The sequence below is a fragment of the Lutjanus erythropterus genome, chromosome 1 (genome assembly GCF_056507025.1).
Source record: "Lutjanus erythropterus isolate fLutEry1 chromosome 1, fLutEry1.hap2, whole genome shotgun sequence".
In the NCBI taxonomy this organism is placed as follows: domain Eukaryota; kingdom Metazoa; phylum Chordata; class Actinopteri; order Lutjaniformes; family Lutjanidae; genus Lutjanus; species Lutjanus erythropterus.
Genome location: NC_139317.1, coordinates 1,145,567 through 1,172,031, shown reverse-complemented (window position 1 = coordinate 1,172,031; position 26,465 = coordinate 1,145,567). Strand labels below are relative to the sequence as shown.

Sequence of the window (26,465 nt, the reverse complement as noted above, 5' to 3'; positions counted from 1 at the left end):
TCTCCTGTCAGACAGTAGAAAATACTTCTGTATCTCCTGTCGGACAGCAACAGATAGTTCTGTCGAGTCCTCTTCTCTTGGGCTGTGCTTCTCTCTAGAAGTTGGCAAGAACACAGGAAGTTTTCTTTCTCAGCCTCCTTTACCAAGGTTCAGATGAGTGATGTCCATGACTGGTTCTCTGTGATGTTGATTCCCAGGAACCTAAAACTGATCACCTGCTCCACCTCAGCTCCAGTGACGTAGACCGGGGTGTGAGTCTTTGCCTCCTTGGTTTTGTTGATGTTGAGCAACGTTTGTTTTCTGACCGTTTCCACACCGATATGACGTCCCATCATTGTCTGAAATCCAGACGATGATGGTGGTTGTAGACCACCTTTGAAAGATTAAATGTGTAACATTTAGGAGGCTCTATTGGCAGAAAGGGAATATCACCTCACCTGTTACCAACTCACCTGTTAATCTGTAGAATATTCCATACAGGTGTTTTTGGAGCGTTCCACAGCTTTCACAGTCTTTTGTTGATCATGTCACAACTTTTTTGGAACAGAATGACTGTATATTTACAAAAAGCAATAAAGTTGATAATTCTTAACATTAAATATCTTGTCTTTGTACTTTATTCACTTGAATATAAGTCAAATTGTTTTTGCAAATAATTGCATTCTATTTTAATTTATGTTTTACACAATGTCCCCTCTTTCTAGGAACTGAAGAGTTGCATAATAAGCAAATAAGTTAAATCATTCTATATCAGTTAAATCATTATTTAAGGCTTAATAGGGGAAATTCATAAGCTACTTAGCAGTATTTAAAGTAATATATACAGATATACATAAATAAACAATTTTTACCATCTGAAAAGTGATGAACACCTTAATGCATCAATAATTACGAACCAATTCTGTAATATATATTATTCTGAAATGGGCCACTCTGTAGAATAAGCACCTTATAGACTGATGGTAGTACTTTTGTACTGTTAAATGCAGTACTTTTACATGTAACAGTGTATTTCGACACTGCAGTATTGCTGCCTTTACTTGAGCATCTTCTTCCACCTCTGATCACATGACTGACGTCCGTGTAAACGTGGTCCCTGCTGACTGACGAACCCGGACGGACCGCACTGCACCGCTCTGCTCAGAGGTTCAGCGATGAGCCGGCCTGGGACAGATTTGTGGACGAGCGTCTTCACACAGGACAGTGTAATGAAAAACCTCAGAGTCTCTCTGTGCTAAAGAGTTCATTACGCCCCGTCATCAATCCTTCCTCTTTCTGAAGCATTACATTCATCAGGAAAATTAAAAAAGTGTCATGTCTGCAGTGATTTGTATTCTTCCATCAAAAACACACACCGTCGAGCTGCTTCAATTTGCATATTCTCAGGATGTAATAATAACTCATTGAGGCCTGGCTCAGCCTCCACAGAGCCGCGATGAGGTGGAGTCTCTCAGCAGGACAAGACTGGAAAAGATGAGGAGACGGAGCCGGAAAGATTGATAAAACCGTCCAGACTGGAGTCTACGAGGAACACAAACTGCATCAGGGTTTTACAGAACTGGAACCATATGTTCTCTTTGTTCAACTGGGCACAGTTATGCATGCTCTGAAATATAGGCGCTAACGAGAACCATAGTGGGTACTGCTTTTTGGTTCCCAGTAGAACCTTTTATAAAGGTTCTACTGGGAACTCTTTATGTTGGGTTCTACCTAGAACCCAACATAGAGTGTTACAATTAGGACCATGTGTGAAAGGTTTCACCAGGAACTCCCTATGAGAGGTTTGACAGAGAACCCTATGGTGTAAAGATGGTTCCTCCAAGAACCTTCTCTGAGTGTTCTATCCAGAACCTTTCCACCTGGCACAAGGGTGCCAACAAGAACCCGTCCAAGGGGTTATAGCAAGAACTCTTTTATATTCCAATTCATCTAGAACTCACCCAGGTGGTTCTACTGGGAACCCTTTTATATTTCAAATGTTTTACCTAGAACTCATCCAGGTGGTTCTATTGAGAACTCTTTTATATTCCAAGGGTTTCATCTAGAACCCATCTGTGTAATCAGAGTCCCCAGGAAACAACAACAGCTTCCATGATGGTAACTCACACATAGAAAATAGCAGATTAGCAGCTAGGGTTCTAAGCTAGTTAGCTAGTTCAAAGAAGAAGAACAAACAAAAAAAGGATCATCTTGGTCGTCTACGAGAGAAAAATTGAGATTTGTTCAGTTGTAATTTCTTTTTCATATCAGTTTCATTCATGACACAGAAACATGTTTTCTTCTTCTCTCTGGAAACAGCTGATCAGTAAACTCAGTTAAATGTTAAAAATGATTCAGAAAAAAACAACTCTATTTTTTCAAAATTTTAAACCTTTTGTGAAACAAAACTTCAAAATGCTCATAAGAATAAATTGATGGGAACTTGTCTACAGTCTTGGACCTCTGACTGTTCCTCAGTGCAGCAGAGTTATTCCAGCTCAGCATCTGAATGTTTGCACCGACGATAGAACCACAACAGTCTCTGAAACAGCTGCCTACGAAAAATATGAATGAGACTGTCCCCCTGCAGGGACTCTGGACCATACGTTGAACCCCACCCACTGGGACGTGTGTCTTTGATAATAAATCCCCCTGGTGCTGTTGGTGCCTGAAGGTGGTGAGGTTGGGGGGATCTTGTGGTCACCCAGGGGCGGGGTGGGGTAGATGAGGGTTATTATGTGGATGATATATGTATTGGAGAGGCGGATCAGAGATGGAGGACACAGCTGACTGAGTCCATTTACATGACGGCTTTGTTAGGAAGTTCAGTGACAGATGATGCGGTTCGATCTGCCCGACAACAGACGACACTCTGCCGAGATTCACGTGAAAATTTATAGGAAAATGCCGTTTTCAAAAGAGGTGTTGAAGAAATAAGATGTTTTAGAGAGGATCAACATCTTTGGTGAAGCGTTGGACACAGTGTGGACGAGGTGTTTTTCTTTTGAAGACAATGAGGTGAAAAACACTGACAGGATATGAAACGTGTGCAGATGAAAGGGTTAAATCAGAGCTCAGCCTTGTTTTAGCTGTGAGTGAATCACATTTGAATCTGGTTTTTGAAGTGGCAGCACGGTGATGCTCTTCAGTCCCTCTCTTTAACTTTAAATTCTGCATATTTTTCTTCCTCTTTGTGTGAAGACGAGAGGCTGGAGTCACAGCTTGTCACTAATGGGAGCGCCTTGTTCCATAATCCATGAAGAAGGCCGGTGGGAAGACAAGATGGCGGCTGTAGTGGTGCGAGGCCTTCAGCGGGGTGCGGGGAAGGTCTGTCAGTTACTACGGCTTCTGCTTTTGTAACTGTGAGCCGGTCAGTAATGTTGTTCTGTACCTGAGTACACTTTGATCATCACCTGCACATCATTGGTTGATGTTGTGGTGTAATGGATCATCATTGGCCTTTACAGATCACCTCCCACGGTTCAGCCAACATGTATTAACTGTAACTGTAGTTGTAACAGTAGAATGTTTTTCACAGTAAACCTGCCATTGACCACGTTGCTGCACACTTCCATATATACATGTGCATGTGACATGTTTTAGTAGAAGTATGCAGAATATGACTCACTGTGAACACAGAATATTATCCAGTAAAACAAAGCTGAAGACCTTTGTTTGACTCACGTCGTCTGACGACAGCTCCAGCATCAGTTGGATGTGTGACTGAAGGTTTGATTGACTCATTATTCTTAATGAACCAACGTCTCTGTTCTTCTCTGAGGATCAGAGGCCTCGTTAGTTTCTAACCGACATGTTGACAGTGTAATCTGTGCAGAGCTACACGCTCATCAGCCTTTTCTTATGTGTTTTTTGGTTTTATTTCCTCTCTGCGTAATCTGAATCTTTCATTGGGGGAACTAATCAACTCGGCGCCTACAAACAACATCAAATAGTGAACGGCGAGCATTTGACTGGAGCGCTGGATCCAGTCTGCCCCTGCAGTTTGTTTTGAAGTGCTGAACAGTAGCCGACGGCACGAGTGGTGAAATTTTTCGCTTCCCTTCGTTCACTTTAATTTTAATGATGCTCTTCCTCAAGCTTAAGTAAAGTCTTCCACAGTGGGCGCTGGAGCCAGAGAGGGTTTACAACTCCTTTGAAATCAGATGTAAGTATATATTTAATTTTGCTGCTGGATGGCTGCAGGCACACGCAGACACTGAGATTAATTGGCACAGCGTTATGTGCCCTTATAACGCTGCTGCACCTTCATTATCTGCAGAGTGAAAGATTTGACTGAAATAAAACTTTGTTTAAAAGACGGAGCTCCTCTCTGTGAGTTTTCTGCACTACTTACCTGAAAGTTTCTTGACTTTCTCTCACTTGTCAGAACTCTGAGTGTCAGCAGCAGCAGCGGTTGGGGAGCGATGATTCCCTCGGTAAACTTCCACAGGATGGCTTTCCATCTAGAATGTAAATAAGTTGGTGTGAAATAAATAATGTGTACAAGTTTATCTCATAAATGCAGCAGGGAGATTTGCATACTCGCAGGCCGCAATTCACTGAGGCTTTTCACCTCGTAATCAAACTCTGCTCTCTTTGCTCCCAAATATGTTCAATAAAATATTCCACAAAGGGTACATATGTTTGGCTGTTTGCCTCTGTTGCTTCATCTTTGTATGTTAATGGGGAGAAAAGTACACTTTACAAAGGTTTGTCATTTTCCGGCAGCGCTCCGTGACATCTCTGGGACGCGTCAGCCTTTCAGCCAGATCCTGTTTCAGCGGCAGCAGCAGGGACGACGCAGGGCAGAAAGACATGAAATATTTATGATAATTGTTGCAAAACTTCCCACAAAAGCTGACATGAGGCATGTGATGAGGAACTGTCAAGCAGCGCTGTCAGAATGACGAGCCTGAAACCCACGGAGGAGCAGAAATCAAAGGCTCGTGCACGCAGCGCTCAGGTCCCGGACGGGGCGCGCAGAAGGTCGGAGCCCTTTTAAAAATATTTATAATGAAGGGCTGGCATCAGGAGCACGTCAGGGCGAATTAGCAGACACGGGCGTCACCGCGCTGATTCAGCCCTGCAGGCTAACTCTGCTTCTACCTGACTCTTCAATCTCTCTGAGCGTCTGTCTGCATCTCAGTCAAGAAGCCAAGGCCTGACATGAAAGTCAGGATGCAGGCCTGATAAACTTTGCATATTCCCCAAGAACAAGAGCAGAAGAAAAAGAAATGGCAAGATTAAACATGTGCAACTCAGTAGGCGGGCATAAATAAAAATTTTAAAGTTCCAGCGCTGGGAATCATTTGCATTTGGCTTTGGAGAGCAGAATCACAGAGAACAAGCGCCCTTGTGTGAAATTTTTGTCTTTGTTTTGACTCACAAACAAGTGTTTTTTGTCGCTGCTTTTTCTTCATGTGTGTAATGATGATTCAACAAGCTGCGACTTTCATGGATCCTGTTCAGCAGGAAATATTTGTTGTGTTATCTGCTTATGTCAGTTTTTAGTTTTCTGCGAAACACAGCTTTCTCTTTTGTACCGGGGGGGGGATCCTGCGAGCGGAGCATTAATCTGCGTTTTAGCCAGAGGAAATGTGCCGTCGCGGGGCTCGTTCCTCGGGCGTCGCTTTGATCAAAGGCCCGGTGGATAAAACCTCCTTAAGGGGCGAACAGAGAAAGACGCTTGATCTCTGCGCTTAATTAGCGGCCCGCTTCTTAATTGTTCATTTTACAGAACGGGGGAGTGTGCATGTGGCAGCCTGGTGCTGCTCATCATAATTCATGACTTGAAGCCTTGATATGAGCTGAAAAGCCACTAAATGGTTTTACTGAGAGCCGCGTGAAATCTGTTGGTTTGCATTATGCATGACTGATTTGTTGTAGCCTTTTTATCTTTTGAATTTTCAGAGTAATCGCTTCTTCCTGGAAAACCTTTCGTGTTAACAGCTGTAAGAACAGATGTGTCAGGTGATATATGTTGAGATTTTTATCTCTTGTGCAAAAGTCCTGATCTAATGAGAGACGATTACATTGTGTGATAAGGCCTGATCTGAGAGCTGCACCGATGCATCGCAGGATGCCCGAGACATGTCTAGCAGGTTAAATATCTATTCCCGTAGTGTGAAATATGTTTTGACCACCAATGACAGCCGAAGCCAATGAGAGTGCAAGATACAGGGTGTGAGAAAAGTCAGGGGGAGGAGTCATAACAGCTGCAACAGTAAACCAGCGAGTATAAAACCCCTCGATGTGCTTGGACACAAGAAATATCGGAAAAATTTGTATCAAAGTGATTTACAAATAAAAGTTGTAGTTTGTTCACACTAAACACACACCTGAAAACAGATAATTGTAAAAAATACAGTAAAATCCAATAATAAATCAAAGCAATATACAGTCAGTCCCTTCAGGATTTCACAGGCTGTTTTTGGGATTGTTGCAACCTGAAATGTCTGATTTCACTGCAGCTTTTTTAAAAAATTGTGATGCATGTTGATGTTTTCAGGCATTTTTGGCAATGAAATAAAAGATGCAAAGAAAACTTGCAAACAAACTCTGTTCTCACGTGTTTTGTTGACTAAACCTTTTCAGAGACCAGACAGACTTTGTGATTCCTTCCAGTGAAACGTCCTGTAATGTGTGACCCCCTCACCTCACCTTCAACACGTCCCAGATAATCATGTAATGTGATCAGTGCAGCAGTCAGACGACTCTGAAAGTCTTACAGAGTGCAGGCGACATTAGCGGTGAACTGGCTAATAAAATAATTGCTCTGCGGCTCTGCTGATTGGTTGCAGGCGGTGGTGACATCAGGATTCACCGCCGCTGGCCTGTGTTGTCGTCCAAATGAGTCAAAAGAGACACAGAGAGACGAGTGAAGACGAGACCTTTCACTCCCCGAGAGAAAACTGAGCGCGACCGTCCTGATCTGCTGTTTCTGGTCCTCACCATTAAAACAAAACCTGAGGCGGGACGGAGCGGGCGGGTGGGACGGAGGGGCGTGGGGGGGTAACCCAGGGTGAGGATGAGGGGGGGGGAGCACCCGTCACCCTCCATCCCCTCCAGTGGTTCTTCAGAGGGGGCTGCCAGAAATTGTCCTGGGTATCCAAAGATGATTTATTAGATGGAACAACAACAAACATGTTTATTTATTATTTCACAATATTGTCACCGTTTTTAAAGGATGAGGCACGTTTTATTTTAGATTGTCTCTAAGTTTCATGTGCAGACCTGAAACCAACAACACGTCTGTCAGTATTTTTCTGACTTCCTGTCCATTTCTCCTTTCAAATATGTTTCATTTTTTTATAATAGGCTCCTAATTTCCTAAAACAGCTGCTTGCTGTGTTTTTGTTTGTTTTTATTTAAATCAAACTTTACTTAAAATGGAGGAAACTGTATTTGTTGGCAGATTTATCAGGTTTTGGATAGACACAACAAATATTTTAGATTACATTTGTATACGAGCCAACTGGAAGACATTTACACTGTTAAAAACAGCATCAGTGAGTAAAACCTCACATTATAGATACAATAAATTCATAAAGAACCCAAAATAAATGCACATTGTGTTAAAATAATAAAAAACATGAAAATAATAACAAAAGACACAGTTCGATGTCAGAAAGTGGTGTTGTATCATGGGAGTTGTTGTTCTTCATAGCTGATGACGTGACTCAGGTAGAAATCATTTTCCTGGATTAAAGTTTTAGTCTATGAATAATTGTTCTCCATCACAAGAGAACACCAAGTGGTTTTAGATGAACAAAATGCAACCATACTCGGTTATAAATGGTTTTGTATTTGATTTAACCATCCTGTTGGTGTCGCATGGATATTTGAATAAATATCCAGTAAAATAACGACCTGAACGACACTGACAGTCAACAGATTTTATGAATATGAACATTTTGTCTGATAAATTCTGCCTCACTCTCTCTAAAACCCCTCTTGTCTTTGCAGTTCGGGGGTTAATTAACCTGCAGCAGGATGACAGAACAGCAAAGAACTCCAGAGGTGAAATATTATCTGGCATCAGCAAATACACTTTCTTTAAAGAAATATTTTTGAAATGTCCTCCTGGCTTCTGGACTTGAGGAACACTTAAGATTTTAAGGTGGATTAATCTTAAACTCAGATGTCTCTGTTGTTGTATTTAATGGATCCTCCTCTCCTGGTTTCACCTTCACAGTCCTTCACATGTTGTTTTTTTTGTCGTCCCAGCGGCGGCGGTCAGAGGACGAAGGCGGCGGCTGACGAGTGCCGATCAGCGAACAAGCGGCGGCTGTAATTATCTTGTCGGTCTGCGGCTCCACGAGGAAGGAGAGGCTGACATTTGGTTCATGTTGGAGTGGCCGTCGTGGTGATTTCTGCTCGCCGTCTGAAGGTCCGGGGAGTGTGTGAGGGAGAGGGGGATGATGGGATTGAAAAGGAAAGCCGGCCATGGGATTATGGGAGCGTGACAATTGAGGATTAGCTCTGCTTTAAACAAATAACACTCGTACAGGTCAGCAGATCAACACTCAGTGTGGAGAACTGAAAGAAGAGCCGCTGCTGACTTCATAAAGACATCATCTGTCTGTCCGTCTGTTCTGTCTGAAATAACTAGAACCATAAAGGGTTCTCTGTCTTGTTCCCATAGGAGAACTCTTTTTGGTTCCAGTTAGAACCTTTTATAGGCCTTTCACAGAGTTTTACCATGAACACAACATAAAGTGTTTATCATAAAACCATCAGTGAAATGTTTCGCTCAGAACCTACTATGAGAGGTTCTGCAGAGAACCCTTCTATGGTGTAATGGTTCCACACACAACTCTCTTTGGGGGTTATATCCAGAACCTTTTCACCTTCTACAGGTGCCATCAAGAACCCACCAGGGGGATTATCTAGAACCCTTTTATATTTCAATGGTTTTATCTAGAGCCAACCAAGAGGTTCTACTGAGAACCTTGTTATATTCCAATGCTTTTATCTAGAATACCCCCAGGGGGTTCTACTGAGAACCCTTTTAAATTATGGTACAAAAAACCCTTAGAAAGAGTTCCTCTAAGATTTCAACAAACTCTTTCTTCCAGTTTTCCAAAGAATTCTTGACAAACCTTTTCTTTAAAAAAGGGTTCTTTAGAAGTGAATGGTTCTGGAGGGAACCTCAGCTCTTCAAGAAGAACACAGTTTGAACCCTCATTTCTCAGCGTGTATGAAGGTGCTCAGGTGAAGTTTCACCAGCTGTCAACATGTTCACCCTTCAGTTCCTGCTCGCTATGTTTTAAAGAAACGAGACAGAGTGAGACGTCCTCGTCTAACTGTCTTCAAAGCGTCCTCACTGTCGATCTGCTGCTGACGTCCAGCTTCATGTCTCACTGCTCAACAAGACGCTGTGTGATCCTGTGAGCTGAGACAGAGAGACAGCTCATGTCTGTCCTCTCTCATACCTGCGGCTGACAGTGATGTTCATGTGTAGAATTTGACCAAAATGACAGAATCATTTCATTTTTTTCTCCCTAAAACAGCTCAGAGTGAGACCTCTCAACATCTACTGTTCAGATTTCTCGTTTCATTTCTCATGAAACGTGTCGACAGCCAAGTCTGTTCTTACTCACCTCAGTATGTTGATGGATCACATTTGATCTTAATAGGATGTGCGTGTTAGTAACTTTACAATTAGGACATAGAAACTCTCCAAAAACGTTGAGAAAAGTTGAGAAAGAGCAACAGACTGCGATGGATTTTTGAGTTTTGAACCCAAATCAAACTCAGCATCTTTATGGCCTTTATATAGAAAACAGTTTTTGTTATATGGGAAAGTTTCCAAATGAGGGCCATCTTGGTTGAGTTGTTGAGTGCCATTGGTCGCTTGCTTCAAGTGGCATCACAGCGTCCGCCATCTACGTTTTCAAAGGGAAACGAGAACAACCTCTGACCTGCAACCGACATGCTGAAAACTGCAAATTAGCACCTGGGGCGCTACGAGGATGAACATAAACAAGCTAACAGCTCTTTTTTTGCAGTGATGTAGTCATTTTAATGACAGAGCTCGCCTCTGTTAGCCGATACACAGTGTTCCTATAGTTAGCAGTGCTAGCAGCTGGTTACTGTCTCCGTCTGTACTGAATGTGGTCACATGTTGTTCCAACCAAGTGGTTGTACATCAGTTTATTCTGTTACACTCTACAGTCAACCTTATTTTCATTTCCTATGTCAAAATACTGACAAAATGTGCTGCTTTTACGAGCTGTCGCCTGTCCGGTTCTGCTGATAAAATCATCGAGGGTCGGGTGAGAGGGGCTGCTGTCTGACAGAGCTGTGTAACAGCTTAGAGGCAACAGTAAACTGACATTGTACACAAATAAAATATTGATAAATAGTTTAACTGACTAGTATTTCTGGTGGCAACGTTTAATTGTATAAGTGAATAATTGCACACATCCCTACTTTACATCTACAGAGGAAGAGCCTCCTTGTTCAAAGTGTTTCTACAGTTTCCCAGAACAGACAAACCAAACACTGGCTCCAGATGTGGACTTTTTGCTGCCACTATAGATTCTCCAACAGACGTAGGAGAGAGTGAGTCCAGGTGTTTGCAATCTGCAAGCTCACCACCAAATACCACCAAATCCTACACGCTGGTCCTTTAATCAGCTGTTTAAACAGCTGCAGTAGCAGTTTTACTCGATTCAAAGCTTATTAAATAGGTGACAGAGCAGTTTATGAATGAACTGCAAACACTCACACACTCACTCACACACACACACACACACACACACACACACACAGAGGCTGCTCTGTTCTGAACTGAGTCCTCACCACCACCTCCTGTTAGCTTCACCTGTTAGCTGCTTGATACCTCAGGCTGCTGGACGGACAGACAGACAGACAGACAGACAAACACACAGACAGACAGACAGACAGACGGACACACAGACAGACAGACAGACAGACTGATGGACGGTCAGGTTGCCTCCAGCGGCGTCCTGCAGAGGCTGAGCAGACAGACACTCCGACATTGAGTTTGGACGGAGAAACACTGTTCTGCCCACAGCTGACAGAGACGACAGCTTCTCAGATCCTTCAGGTCAAACCTGAATCTGAAAATCATGTTTTACACGTGAAAACAGTGTGGAAGCATTTTAAATGATCCATCACAGAGAGGAAGAGGAAGAGGACGAGGAAGAGGAAGAGGAAGAGGACGAGGAAGAGACACTGACATCTGAGAAAATCTTCATCTTAAACAGAGTTTGGCTCAGTTGTTTTCATCTTCACATTTATGATTTGCAGTCAGCAGCAGTTATGCAGCTGATGGTCTGATTGGTCAGCTGTCACTGCCACCATCCTGTACTAGTGCCATCCCAGCATGCTTTGCACCTTCAGGGGAGGAGAGAGAGAAATACTGCAGCCTCTCTGCTCTTTATGATCATCGGATGAATCTGTCGACTCATAAATCTCTTCCCTCTTTTACCAAACAGTCTTTTCTCTCTTTGCGCCGTATTTAATCTTTTATTGGTAATAAACATAAAAGCTGTATGATAGGCTAATGTTCTTATCAATATTATTACTAAATGATCATAAATTTGTAGTGGATTTTACACTGAGAGGAGCGTTTGCTCTCAGAGTCTGGAGAAACGGGTTGTGTTTGTTACAGCTGCTGTGTGTTGATGTTGATGTGAGTCTGAAAGAGATCAGGTGTGTTTTGTCCACAGAAAATCTCTCACACTGCTGGAGTCACCAGACTGATATTTTTTAATCCACATTTATGAGTCACAGGTGATTCACAAAATGTTGATGACGTGACCTGCTGTTTTGACCAGCAGGTCATCATCAGCTGCTCAGCTAAAATCAAGGCTTAACACGTCTGTCGCAGACAAATTGCTCTAAACTTCTAAACTGTTCTTAATTCTAAATAACAAAATATTATAAATAAACAAAATGTTCCAAATTCCAGTTACAATACCGTCACAGTATTCTGCACATCTTAAACAAAACTTACAGTATACTAACATGTCGTACAAAACTTTCCAAATCTTCACTGTTTCCATCTGGCAGTTGTAGTGGCATTGCAGCAGGTGCTTCACCATCTGTGGTCTGACACAGATCTGCACAGTCAGACAGAGACACACCTCAAACTACACAACCTGTGATTACTAACATGTTCAAGTAACTGGATTAAAAGATCTGGACTGATAATTCTTTCTCCTCCATACAGTCATTTAATCGATTGTTGATATAAAAATATTGATCTGTGCAGCTTTGATATTTATTTTATATATATTTTATTTTTGGAGTTACAGTTTGAGTCCCCTCCTCGTCCCTCTCTCTCTGTCGAAACAGCAGAATCTATGAAAGTTTTTTTTTTTCTGTGGCAGAAATGCAAATTAGCGACTGTTGCTGGAGGTAAAATTAGCATCTTTAATTAAAAAATTAGCAGCAAACAAACAATACAAAACATACGAACGATTAAAGGAAAAACAACCTGAAGGAGCAGCTGAGGAATCTTTTCATCTGACTTCCACTGGATTTAATTATCAAACATGAATTAATGTGAGATTACACAAACACAAACACACATCACAAATATGTGCCTATGTGCGTCTACTGGGGAGTAATTAATAACCAATATTTTCACATCAAATACTGACTTTGATCCAACAAACACTGATCCATCCTCAGGAGAAAACTGCAGCTCAGTTCAAACAAAATCTCTTATTGAAACATGATTTTTCATTTCATCATTGTAACATTCAGGAAAAACTGTTAAACTTTTAAATACTTCACATTATGTCTATTTTACGTGTAAAGCTTTGAACGAGCAGGTTCCACCTCTTTGTACTGAATGCATTAAACAGGCTGACAGCGGCGTTGGAACAAAGGCCACTAGAGGCCACTGTGAGGCGCTACATAGATGCACCACATTTGGACAAACTTCACTGTCAATAAAAGGAAGTAAATACTGGAATAGTCTACCTCTTGCAGTAAGAAGAATGGAGGACTGCAAACACGAGCAGTTTTCATGGCAAAATTAAGCACTCTGCTTAATATTGTAGTACTCTCCTCCATGTTGAGTATGTTGAGTACATAAATAAAGCCATATAAATAATAAACATTTGATATAATGTATGTTTTTTACATTAGTAATTCATTTTACATAATTTTGGGTAATAAATTAATTTGAGCAACAAAAAATCTGAGGAGCCACTTGGGAGCCGAAAGAGCCGAGCCAAAAGAACCAGCTCGCTAAATAGAGCCGGAATTCCCATCACTAGTTTTTAATCATATTTCAAGTCCAGTCTGTCTCTGTCTGGTTATTTCCTGTTGAAGTCGTTTTCTTCCTTTTGTCCAGTTTTTTTGGGTGTGTTAGTTTTTTTAACTTTCACTTTCTCCGTGTGTGTGACGCAGATGTTTTCTCGGTGTTAAAAGTTTGGTAAGTGACAGTTTTCAGTGTTGAATGTCTCTCAGCTGCTCTCTCATCTCACATTTAGTTTTATCAGACTGTAGGAAACAGATGTTCCAGCTGTTGGTGTGTGAGAAGCTGCTGTTGGTGTTGAGAAGAGTTCAGCTCTGTGCTAACAGTTAGCTTCCATGTTCAGGATCATCAGGCGAGCCGCCGTTATTTTTTAGCCTTTATTTGTTTCCATGTAGTCAAAGTGTGTTTTTGAAAGCGCCGAATGAGCAGTGAGCAGCTGCTGTTTGTACTGCAGTCATTGAAGTACAGACAAATATCACTGGATCACTGACATACTGAAGAAAACTCAGAAACACGATAATTCTCAGTGGACTTCTGCAGCGTATGTTTTCTCCGGTCTTTAAGTGGATTTAAGGACGTTTATTGTGGACAGACATCAGAGACAATGATGTCCTCAGGAAGTGTAAGTCACTATTAATGACTGTGTTCACATGTCGGGAGTTATTAAAGAATATTCAATAATCTGCACTCAAGAACAGTACTGAGTGTAGATCACGTGTAGTTTCAGTTAGTTAGTTGAATTGAAGCTAATTTTGAAACAAGGCCATTAGTTGTTTGGTCCATGAAATGTCAGAAAATGTTCATAAAAGTCCAGGATGACGTCCTCAAATGTCTTGTTTGGTCCATAACTCAAAAATATTCAGTTTATTGTCAGAGAGGAGGAAAGAAACCAGAAAATATTCACATTTAAGAAACTGAAATCAGATTCTTTTTTTTAAATGCCTCAAACCAATTAATCAATTATCTGATCCTGTTACAGTTTTGTCAACTGAAAATTAGGTCCAAACATGTGAAAGCAGTTGGAAAACTGAACTAAACTCAAACAGAAAAATAGTATTGACAGTGACGTTAAAAGTAATGTTGCCAGTGATAATAAAAAGTAATACTGCACCTGATACTGAATGAAATATTATATATAATGAAAAGAAGTAACAAAAACACAGATCTTATTTTCAGCTGATCATAACTAATGAAATCATACTGATGATTATTATTATTCTATTAAATTTCTGACAATAAATCCTTTAAATTTGACACACTGGACCTTTAAGATGGTTGTGTTTTAGATTTAATGCTCTTAAGTTGATTGAAGCTGCTGAGTTGTTGTTGTTGTTGTTCAGCTGACAGCAGCTGATGATGTTGAGCTGATCTTTACTTCAGTAGATGGACAGACAGCGCCATCGAGTGGACAGTTAGTGGAACTACATCCTCAGGTGTGTCAGTTTCTGACAGGTTTTGACATCACTGTGTTGTTGTTTGTTTGTGTTTTGAAGACTTTGACTGTGAAGTTATGAGGGTGTGACATCGTCCTCAGGTCAGTTACTCACAGACACAGACAGACTGATGAGGAAGAAACAAACAGCAGCTTCTTCTCTCCGTGTTTCTTTTTCACATGAAGGTGGAAAATGTTTCTGAGTTGACCTGTCGTGAGTTTGGCAGCTGAGAGTCTGCTGTACAGCACGATATGTGTGTTTTTTAATTGTTTCACCCACTTTGTTTAATTCTAAAGATTATTACTGAAGACTTTTATTCTTGTGTTATTGTAAGTTAAAGTGAAGTGGTTTGACAGTGATTTGCATGTTACTGTCAGTAGTTCTCAGCAGTGTTTAGTCACAAACTACTCTGATCTGCTCACCTCTTCTCTTTTTCTCACTCACATACCTGCAAACCTCTGGTCTCTTTCATGAAGAAACAAGAAGAAAATAGAATAAAAAAAAAATGCAATGATTTTCAAATCATTTTTGACTTGTATTCATATGAATATGTTCCATAAAGTCAGTCAGTGTTTGTGAACTGAGACACTAAAGGTCAATTCTGTCTTGTTCTTTCTTGATATTCGTCTTCAGCTGCTCAACAGTCCACAGTCTCTGTTGTCCTATTTTGTGCTTCATGATGCACCACACATTTTCAATGGGAGACACGTCTGGACTGCAGGTCCAGGTCTGGACTGCAGGCGGGTCAGTCGAGGACAGGGGTCTGCAACCTGTGTGTGGCTCTTCAGCTTCTGTCCAGTGGCTCCATGTGACTTTGGCAAAAAATGATATGGACATGAATAACATTATAATCTTTTGATATTTTTCATGTTTCATTGTTGTAGTTTATGAAAAAGCTGAGACAGCTCAAAATTTCAAGCCAACATATTTCATACATAGAATATCAGTTCTGAGCCCAAGTCAGATTCTTCAGTTTTGAAAATTTTTACCAACTACTAATCTTTTGTTGAGATAATTTACTTTTATTCTTTAGATAAATTTAAATATTTGAAATGTTGTATTTAAAAAAAATAGCATAAACATTTAATTTTAAAGCAAGAAAATAGTAACAAATCAGACATACTCATATTCTACCAGCTCATCTTTAAACTGCTTTTGAACTGAACACACACACAACACTTGTTCAGTCAAACAAAGTTTCTGTCCCTGTGGATTAAACTCAGGGTTGTTTACTTTGATTGCAAACAACAATCCTTCACTATAGCTGGTGCCACCTGCTTGATTAATGTTAAGGTGTGGTATTAATAATTATTACTGAAGCAGAAAAATGTCATTTCAACATTAATATAAACTGTTCAGGTTCAACTAATGACATAATTTGCAGAAGTAGCCAAGATGTGAACTATACTGCAACTGTCCATTTTTGAAACGTCAAATTCTGAATGAGTGCAAATTTACAAAAAAGAGTAAAGTTCATGAGTTTGAACATTAAATATATCACCTTTTTACTGTAATCAGTTGAACACAAGTCAAAACAATGATCGGCAAACAATGCATTGATTTTTATTTGCATTTTATACGTATATAAAAATATAGAAATACAAAATAATTGCAGAGAGGAATAAGAACTAATGTGTCCTGTGATGAAACCTTTGTTCTAGTTACAGAGTCCATCTCTCCCAGCAGGTGTGGACTCTGCTATGAGTCAGTCTGAGGACACAGACGAGGGAGTCCCTCCCTCTAAAACCACTCTGTGTGAGGAAGATGAAGCTGAGAGGTGAGATGAACATCTCTCTCTGACTCCACTGTCATTATTCACAGCCTCTGTTAGCTAACAATAACTAATAATGAACATTTCTCTGTTAACAAAGATGTCAATGGATAATTAGTTAACTAATCAAATAAAGTGAAAAGTTGAAGTGAAAGTTTAAACTCCTTCATCAGTCAGTTGTTTGTCTGTATCAGGATGCAGCAGCAGAGAACAGACTCTCCTGAACCCAGCTGTGTGTCCATGAGGACTGACCGCTCTAAAGACCTTCCTGTGGGGTTTAAAGGTGGACAATCAGCTGATGGAAGGTAACTATCTGATTGAATCACGTCTTGATCCAGAGCTTCAGAGTAAATATTGGTGACACTAAAACATTTGGTGATGATCTGATGCTAAAAAATACCAGGACCAGACCCACCAGTCTGATTTCTATACTGTCTTAAACATCTCTTCTCACATACTGTACCTCATTTTCATGTTCTGAAATCTACAGCATAACTCAGTGTTGTTGAGTATTTTTGTTTTGTTTGATTAAATCATTATCAAACTGAATCTAAAACAACATGCTGCTGGTCAGGATAGCAGTGTAATGTCCATGAAATAATTGAATTATACATGACTGTTCTTTGTTTAGATATCAGCATTATAACAGTCATCAGCTGCCCTGCTCTCTATATATCAGCATCAGCTTCAGCCATTAAAAACCCATATCAGCCAGTCACTAACTGATCGGGATGAGGGTCAAAAAAACTAAATCCAGACAAACTTGATATTATGGTATTGATCCTGACTAGGGATGCACCGATTTGAAAATTCCGACCGATACCGATATATTAATATTGCTGTTATAGCCGATAACCGATATTTACCGATATCGATATGTTTATATATATACATATATGTATATATATATATATATATATATATATATATATATATATACATATATATATATATATATATATATAGAGAGAGAGAGAGAGAGAGAGAGAGAGAGAGAGAGAGATGATAAAATTTTGTACAGACTGAAAATCATGCAAACTGAATTTTTGAATGTCTTCAGGCCAAAACGCACTGCCGGCTTCATTTGACGTGCGTCAAAAGACAAATGAAGCTTCTAAAGCGCACTGCAGGCGGCAGATTTAACATTCCATCACCATAAAACCAGCAGTATTTTAGGAAAAGGTCGCTATTTATATGCATCTGTTTATTTATTGTACATAATAGTTTATGTCTTTAATAAAATATTGTCCTCTGAGGGAAAAAAATAATAATCTTTTTTCAGGTCCGTCTATATAAGGACTAAACGGTGCGCGATATTAATGTTTTTGTATTAAGAAAGCAGGATATTTTTTAGACCACAGCAGACAGCAAACTGCACACTGACACACACCGAGGAGATGAAGAGGGAGACACAGAGTCTGGACACTTCATAATGATTTAAAATAATGTTGCGAAGTGACAAAGCTTTCATGGAGGAGACGAGCGTCTGTCTGTTACTGAGACTGATATTTTAGTCAGGGAATTGTACAGTAACATCAGGATTCATCATCAAAAAAGTTTTATATCAGTCAGCACTTCACACACGCTCCCTCTCTCTCCTCCTGCGCAGTTATGATCAATCGGCGGGGAGTAATTAAGTATTTAAAAGTAAACAAATCGGACTTGGAGCAAAAAAAAAAAAAAACACGCCACAAAAGTGTTCAATATAATGTTTCATGATCATAAAATGTCCGTATATCAAGTCGGCGCATCTGTCCGTATTCACACGCTCTCTCCCTCCCTCCGTCTCTGCTGCGGGTCGTTTTTTGTTTTTTCTTTTACCTGGTTTCAGGTGGAGCTAAAGCTCAAACAGCACTCGCTCCTCGTGTCCATACCTTTTTACTCCATGTAACTCTCCCCAAACACGAACTGCAGCTGCAGAAAAAAAAGCCCTGGTCCTCATTTGACGCTCCAAAATCGAAACAAGCGAGCGTCAAGTCAGTTTGACGCGCGTCAAAATGCTTTCAGTGCATGTTCTGCCATTTAGAACAATGGGTACGTTTCAAATCGTGACAGTCAGACGCCTTTAGTGCGTTTTGGCCTTTCCTTTATTTTCAAAATTGAATCAATCCTGTGCCTTTGTCACTGACACTGTCACATGCCCAAACAAATACAGCATGGCCAAATATCCCTCCTCCTCCACCTCCCGACACACATACGCAAACAGCAACTAGACGGATATAAACATCGGTTGATAATATCGGTCCAGTTTTACTCATCGGACCGATGCCGGTGTGTTAAAAAATGACAAATATCGGCCGATACCATATTAATATTAATGCCGATATATCGTGCATCCCTAATCCTGACACTAGTGTCAACACTCAAAACAAGACTTATTTTGCTCCATTAGTATTATTGATTGTATTGATGAACAGAGTGAATGGAATAATGTAATTAAAGTGGCGAGAATCTGGTCAAACTTAATTAGTTCACTGTTCATTATCAGGATGCAGCAGCAGAGAGCAGACTCTCCTGAACCCAGCTGTGTGTCCATGAGGACTGACCGCTCTAAACACCTTTCTGTTGTGTTTAAAGGTGGACAATCAGCTGATGGAAGGTAAGAATTTAAATTTAATTGCTATCTGGCTGAACCACTTCTTGATCCAGAGCTTCATATTAGACCAAAACATTTGGTGTCAGTCTAAAGCCAAGTAATATCAGGATCAGAGCAACCAGTCTGATTTTAATACTGCTAATGTACTGATATGTGAGGGACAGCCATGTCCTATTATTTATGACACAAATGCATCATTTATGGTTAAATCTAAATTTTAATGGAGTTACTTATCTGTTCTCCAGGTTTAGTGTTTATTATTCAATCACATTCTCATTAAAGTCCTAATATGCAACATTTTCCTAAAAAACCTCATAAACATAATCCCTCTAGGTGATCACTTGTGCCCCCCTAGACATGTGTGTTGGTCTCTGTATTTGCACAGAGCCTGCACTCTTTCTTTCTTTTCATATTTTCTCATGTTTTACTGTGTTAGATATGTAATTTCAGAGCTAAATCTGAATTTTCATTGGATTAGTTCTCTGTTCTCTGGGGCTTCTGTTCATTATTTAGTTGCAATCTAGTTCAAACACAGTAACGTTTTAATGTTCAATTAATTTGTGAATTGTCAAAACCAACAAGGTGGCCATTGTGCACAACAGCAGAAGAACAAAGAGTGCAACACTAAAGAGTGTCACATTCTATAGTTAACCTTTCTTTCATATCATATCAATCATTTAATACAAACTTGATCGTTTTGAACCAGGACCTTCAGGATTTAGACCAAGTAGCTCATGAAAAGGGAAAAGTGTCACATTTACAGTATCGCAGGTTCCCAAAATTAAGGGATAAGGATGTTTTGATATTGACCAGGACTCTAGTATTAATCCTCAAAGTGAGACTTATTATGTTGTATTGGTATTTTTGATATATTGATGCAGAGTTTTCATCAGTCAGTTGTTTGTCTGTATCAGGATGCAGCAGCAGAGAGCAGACTGTCCTGAACCCAGCTGTGTGTCCATGAGGACTGACTGGTCTAAAGACCTTCATGTGGTGTTTGAAGGTGGACAGTCTGCTTCTCAAAGGTAAGAGTAGAGCAGTGTTTACTTTGGTGTTTATCTGTAATAAGTTCTGTTCAGTCAATAAATGTCCTTCAACTTGACATTTTGTCCACAGAGAGGTTCACAGCGATCAGACTGTCCTGCAGCGTCAACCAGGCCTGGACTCCATATTTATGGTGTGTACATGTACAAACACATTGATTATGAATGTCTCCATGCTGCTCTTTCTAGACCAGCGGACCTTCAGACTGACAGATGAATCACATGTCGTTTTCTATCATTCTGTTCCAGCTGCTGGAGGAAAACATTGTCACTTTTGTCAGGAATGAGCTGAAGAGAGTGCAGAGGGTTCTGAGTGCAGATTATCCAGGGTGTTTAGAGAGTCAAAGTGAAAAGGAGGATGAAGATCAGAGGAGGAGCAGCAGAGAGGCATTTCTGAAGATCACACTGCACTTCCTGAGGCGGATGAATCAGGAGGAGCTGGCTGACTGTCTGCAGAGCAGTAAGAGGATTTGAATTTATTCAACATGATCGAAAGAGGAAACAGAGTCAACATGGAAGGTTTACATGAACAAACTGCTGTAAAGATGCAGCACACATCTGCATCAGAACAGACAGAGACTCACAGACACACACAGACAGACATAAAGATGCCTTCCACTCAAAAATGTGTTTTATTTATGTTTATGTCCCCTAAAATGCCTGACCTTGACTCTACTTATATATATCTGTGTAAAGTTAATCACTCAAAGGGGAAGATGTGAGTTCACTTTCCTAAAATCTGAGATTCAAAAATATCAGAGGAAAACTATATTTGGTATGTAAAAAATTGAAAGCCAGTCTGTGTCTAATAATTAGTCAGAGGCAAAGAAACCTGAACCTCCAGCACAGAGCTAAGTGTTAGCAGTTATCAGGCTCTGCTATTTAAGAAGCTAACAAACCACATAAACATAAAAGATGCCAGCTGCTCCTACCATTCTGAAACTTCTGCTAGCTGCTGATTTTGGTGCAAAAAGGACTTTTCATCTGAGTCTGGCTGTATGACTGGTGTTAACATTCAAGGAAACATGGAGATTTTTCTTCAAACTCTAACATCAACCGTCTTGATGCACACTGATCTTTCATGGTCAGAACAAGTAACTGTGATGGCTGAGTGACAAGGCCAAGTCAAGAATTTCTCAATGAGGGATAAACTTTTATTGTTGGAAGAACACGTTAAACAAAATATTAATAGCAGAATAATTAAGAGAGTATTTAAAATGTGTATAAAGGGAAAATTTCAACATTCAAATTCTTCTCAAGATTATTTTTGGATATACTTATATACCTAGTACAGTGTAGTAAAATTAGCCCATTCACGAGGAGCAGGATCAACCTACTGATTTAATTTCTTGGTTGTTTATTCAGGAACTTCTGCTGCAGAATGCCGACATAAACTCAAGTCTAACCTGAAGGAAAAGTTCCAGTGTGTGTTTGAGGGGATTTCTAAAGCAGGAAACCCAACTCTTCTGAATCAGATCTACACAGAGCTCTACATCACAGAGGGAGGGGCTTCAGAGGTCAATGATGAACATGAGATCAGACAGATTGAAACATCATCCAGGAAACCAGACAGACCAGAGACAAGAATCAGACAAGAAGACATCTTTAAACCTTTACCTGGAAGAGATGAACCAATCAGAAGAGTGATGACAAAGGGAGTGGCTGGCATCGGGAAAACAGTCTTAACACAGAAGTTCACTCTGGACTGGACTGAAGACAAAACCAACCAGGACATACAGTTCATGTTTCCATTCACTTTCAGAGAGCTGAATGTGCTGAAAGAGAAAAAGTTCAGTTTGGTGGAACTTGTTCATCACTTCTTCACTGAAACCAAAGAAGCAGGAATCTGCAGGTTTGAAGAGTTCCAGGTTGTGTTCATCTTTGATGGTCTGGATGAGTGTCGACTTCCTCTGAACTTCCACAACAATGAGATCCTGACTGATGTTACAGAGTCCACCTCAGTGGATGTGCTGCTGACAAACCTCATCAGGGGGAAACTGCTTCCCTCTGCTCGCCTCTGGATAACCACACGACCTGCAGCAGCCAATCAGATCCCTCCTGAATGTGTTGACATGGTGACAGAGGTCAGAGGGTTCACTGACCCACAGAAGGAGGACTACTTCAGGAAGAGATTCAGAGATGAGGAGCAGAGCAGCAGAATCATCTCCCACATCAAGACATCACGAAGCCTCCACATCATGTGTCACATCCCAGTCTTCTGCTGGATCACTGCTACAGTTCTGGAGGACGTGTTGAAGACCAGAGAGGGAGGAGAGCTGCCCAAGACCCTGACTGAGATGTACATCCACTTCCTGGTGGTTCAGTCCAAACTGAAGAACGTCAAGTATGATGGAGGAGCTGAGACAGATCCACACTGGAGTCCAGAGAGCAGGAAGATGATTGAGTCTCTGGGAAGACTGGCTTTTGATCAGCTGCAGAGAGGAAACCTGATCTTCTATGAATCAGACCTGACAGAGTGCGGCATCGATATCAGAGCAGCCTCAGTGTACTCAGGAGTGTTCACACAGATCTTTAAAGAGGAGAGAGGACTGTACCAGGACAAGGTGTTCTGCTTCGTCCATCTGAGTGTTCAGGAGTTTCTGGCTGCTCTTCATGTCCATCTGACATTCATCAACTCTGGAGTCAATCTGCTGTCAGAAGAACAAGAAACATGTAGGAGGTCAAAACTAGGCAAATCAACACGTTTCTACCAGACTGCTGTGGACCAGGCCTTAAAGAGTCCAAATGGACACCTGGACTTGTTCCTTCGTTTCCTCCTGGGTCTCTCACTGCAGACCAATCAGAAACACATACAAGGCCTGCAGAAAGCAGTAAAAATGAGCTCACAGATCAATGTGGTAATCACTGAGTACATCAAGAAGGTGATCGTGAAGAACTCCTCTGCAGAGAGAAACATCAATCTGTTCCACTGTCTGAATGAACTGAATGATGGTTCTCTGGTTGATCAGATCCAACAGTCCCTGAGTTCAGGGAGTCTCTCCACAGATGAACTGTCTCCTGCTCAGTGGTCAGCTCTGGGCTTCATCTTACTGTCATCAGAAGAAGATCTGGACGTGTTTGACCTGAAGAAATACTCTGCTTCAGAGGAGGTTCTTCTGAGGCTGCTGCCAGTGGTCAAAGCCTCCAACAAAGCTCTGTAAGTGTGTAAGTGCACACATGTATGTAGTTTTTTCCTGAGAAATATCTCATGTTTGCAATTGGTTTGTTTTGCTTTGCTCATTCCTTTCCAGGCTGCGTGACTGTGACCTGTCAGAGAGAAGCTGTAAAGCTCTGTCCTCAGTTCTCAGCTCTGAGACCTGTAGTCTGAGACAACTGGACCTCAGTGACAATGACCTGCAGGATTCAGGAGTGAGGTTCTTGTCTGTAGGACTGAAGAGTCCACACTGCAAACTGGAAACTCTCAGGTCAGGATTCATCACGTCCTAAAGAGTAATCCAGCAAATGAATACTGAGAATTTCTAGTCATTGTTCTGATTGTGTATTTTAAGTGTGTGTGTGTGTGTGTGTGTGTGTGTGTGTGTGTGTTTAGTCTGTCACGCTGTAGGATAACAGCAGCAGGCTGTACTTTTTTGGCCTCAGCTCTGAGATCCAACCCCTCCCACCTGAGAGAACTGGACCTGAGCTACAATCATCCAGGAGACTCAGGGGTGCAGCTGCTGTCGGCTGGACTGAAGGATCCAAAATGGAGACTGGAGACTCTCAGGTATGGACAGATGGACAGATGGACAGATGGACGGACAACATCAGCTCTGTCCCTCTGACAAACTGATGAACTCTGGTTTCTGTTTAATGATGGATAATGATTCAGTTTGTGTGCAGCTGATTCTGACTTTGTTTCTTCTCCCAGGATGGACCGTTGTGGACCACAGACACTGAAACCTGGTCCAAGGAAATGTGAGTTAGTTTTAAGTTTGATTCATGAGGTCACAGCACGTGTTATACTAGATTTTATTTTTATTTTATTTTTATTTTCATGACTGAAGTACAGTGATGAATTTCTCCAGAGGTTCAGTCTGGATTAAGTTTTTTGGCTTTAAAGATGTTAGAATTCAATCAATCAAAATTTAAATTGAAAATACAGAAACACTACAAATTGAACACAGTGAACCAATAAAACAGTTAAATGAATTTCATTTAACAGCTGAGCAGACAGAACTAACTTTTGTTTCTTCAGAGTCTTTCGACTGTCTGTTCTATTATGGAAGAGTTTGTGGCCTTCAGGTGCTGCTCGTTATCTTGTACCTTACAAGTTTGACAGGTTGTACAGTGGTAGACTTCTGTCTTCTTCTCTGGAGGTCTAATGTCAGTCTAAAGAATCAGTGTTCAAAAAAGATCTGTGAGGATGTATGAGGCAGGAGTTACTACAGAACATTAATACTTTCTTTTAAATATGAATTTCATGATGTTAACCTCTCACCTCTGTGAGCAGAGGAAAGGTTCAGGATGATTTTAAACAGTAGCTGGTGTGTCAGCTGAGCACTGACGTGTTTCATTACAGTAGAGTCATTATTTAGTTCACAGCTCACAACATGTTTAAGTGTGCAGTACCTCTTTAAAAAAGCCTTTTGTTCGTCCCCCTCAGTTTCTTTGTGGGGAACCTTAATGTGTCTTTAGATCTGTTGTTTTCTTTCCAGCAGTTTTATGGCCACACATTTCTTCCCATCTGATAAAGACATGCATTCAGTTTTTTATTCAGCTTCATTGTTATGAAAATGGGCCCAAATATCACCTTGCTTCTTGCCCTGTTATTGTCATTGTTAACTTTAAGGACAGAGATGTAACTTTTTAAACACACATTTGCATTTTGGTACACATCACATTCATTTCTGAGGACGTGCACAACCATCACTGCAAATACTCGAGGCAGCCATGATGCGTGCAGATGCATATGCTAGTTTATCTCTGTCCAAACTTGCTTCAGTAAAATGAAACATGCAGTGATTTTAACCTGTGCAGGTGTCTGTCTGCACCACAGACTGAACAAAACATGAACAGTCTTCATGACATCACCTGTAGGTTTACAAAGAGCCTTTTGAAGCTCAGTGTGGTGAGCTGTGGTGTGGCTGGAGGTACTGATGGTACCCACCCATCTCTGGAAGAGGCCCCTAATTCTGCATAACTTTAGTGTAATTTAAAGGGCTAAGCTGTAGAAAAAGTCAGCCTGTACAGTTATAGAGACCAAAACTGTTTTTTGTACCAGGCTATAAACATATTTATTTTATAAGTGAACAGAACTCCCTCTGCACAGTCAGTCTCAATGATAAGGTGCTGGTCAGAGACTGATGATTTTATACTTTTATGTTATTTTTCAGTAACTGTCAGTAAAGTTGTTCATACATGAACAGATGTTAACCTGCAGCTGTGTTCTGTCTCGTTCTCTCCATCAGATGTCTGTGAACTGGAACTGGACACAAACACTGTCAACAGTTTCCTCGAACTTTCTGACAACAACATGAAGGTGACACGTTTGAAAGAGGACTGGTCTTATCCTGATCATCCAGACAGGTTTGACTACTGGCCTCAGCTGCTGTGTACAAATGGTCTGACTGGTCGCTGTTACTGGGACGTCGAGTGGACAGGAAGGGTTGACATATCAGTGAGTTACAGAGGAATCAGGAGGAGAGGAAACGGTTCTGACTGTGTGTTTGGAGGCAATGATCAGTCCTGGAGTCTGAGCTGCTCTGTTCATGGTTACTCTGTCTGGCACAATAAGAGAGAAACACCCATCTTCTCCTCCCCTTCCTCCTCCTCCTCCTCCTCCTCCTCCTCCTCCTCCTCCTCCTCCTCCTCCTCCTCCATCATCTCTAACAGAGTAAGAGTGTGTGTGAACCCTCCTGCTGGTTCTCTGTCCTTCTACAGAGTCTCGTGGAACACACCAACTCACCTCTACACCTTCAACACCACATTCACTAAACCTCTGTATCCTGGGTTCAGACTCTGGTTACCTGGTTCCTCAGTGTCTCTGTGTTCTCTGTAGGGTTGAGAGGTTCTCCAGTGTACACTGTCTAACAGTGCAGCCACTGGTTTGTTTGCTCTCTGCTTGACTTTTTGACATTTTTTGCAGATATTCCTGTTTCTTCTGTCAAAAGAGACAGAGAGTGGTATCCTGGCTACCACCATGTTTTTTTTGTTTTTTTTTTATCACTTTTACTTTTACTTTACCTCTTCAGTACTGTGTGAGCGTGACCTGCAGACAGCACAATCCCTCTGCTGTGTCTGTGACTGGAAACCTGTGATCAGGACGAGGACAGGATGGTAAAATGTGTGACCTGCACGGTGAGCAACTGACTGAGAGGATAAGACAGATCCAAACCTGCATCACTCTCATACATGACAGTAAGAAATTCATTGACTCTGTAGCAGCGACTGTACAAGGTGTGGA

General features: G+C 41.0%; 2 protein-coding genes across 2 annotated transcripts; both read left to right on the top strand.

The window, feature by feature from the left end:
* Positions 1 to 13,333: 13,333 nt before the first annotated feature.
* On the top strand, positions 13,334 to 19,026 carry LOC146332429 (uncharacterized). The gene is made up of 4 exons (XM_084723894.1): positions 13,334 to 13,396; positions 16,339 to 16,429; positions 16,618 to 16,728; positions 18,912 to 19,026. The coding sequence occupies exons 2-4, from the start codon at positions 16,353 to 16,355 to the stop codon at positions 19,024 to 19,026; spliced, it is 303 nt and encodes a 100-aa protein (XP_084580020.1). The 5' UTR covers positions 13,334 to 13,396; positions 16,339 to 16,352.
* Positions 19,027 to 19,923: 897 nt separating this feature from the next.
* Positions 19,924 to 26,465, top strand: LOC146332428 (NLR family CARD domain-containing protein 3-like). Its single transcript, XM_084743657.1, has 8 exons — positions 19,924 to 20,044; positions 20,136 to 20,196; positions 20,312 to 20,522; positions 21,428 to 23,219; positions 23,314 to 23,487; positions 23,613 to 23,786; positions 23,931 to 23,977; positions 25,471 to 26,465. The coding sequence occupies exons 1-8, from the start codon at positions 19,935 to 19,937 to the stop codon at positions 26,058 to 26,060; spliced, it is 3,159 nt and encodes a 1,052-aa protein (XP_084599783.1). The 5' UTR covers positions 19,924 to 19,934; the 3' UTR covers positions 26,061 to 26,465.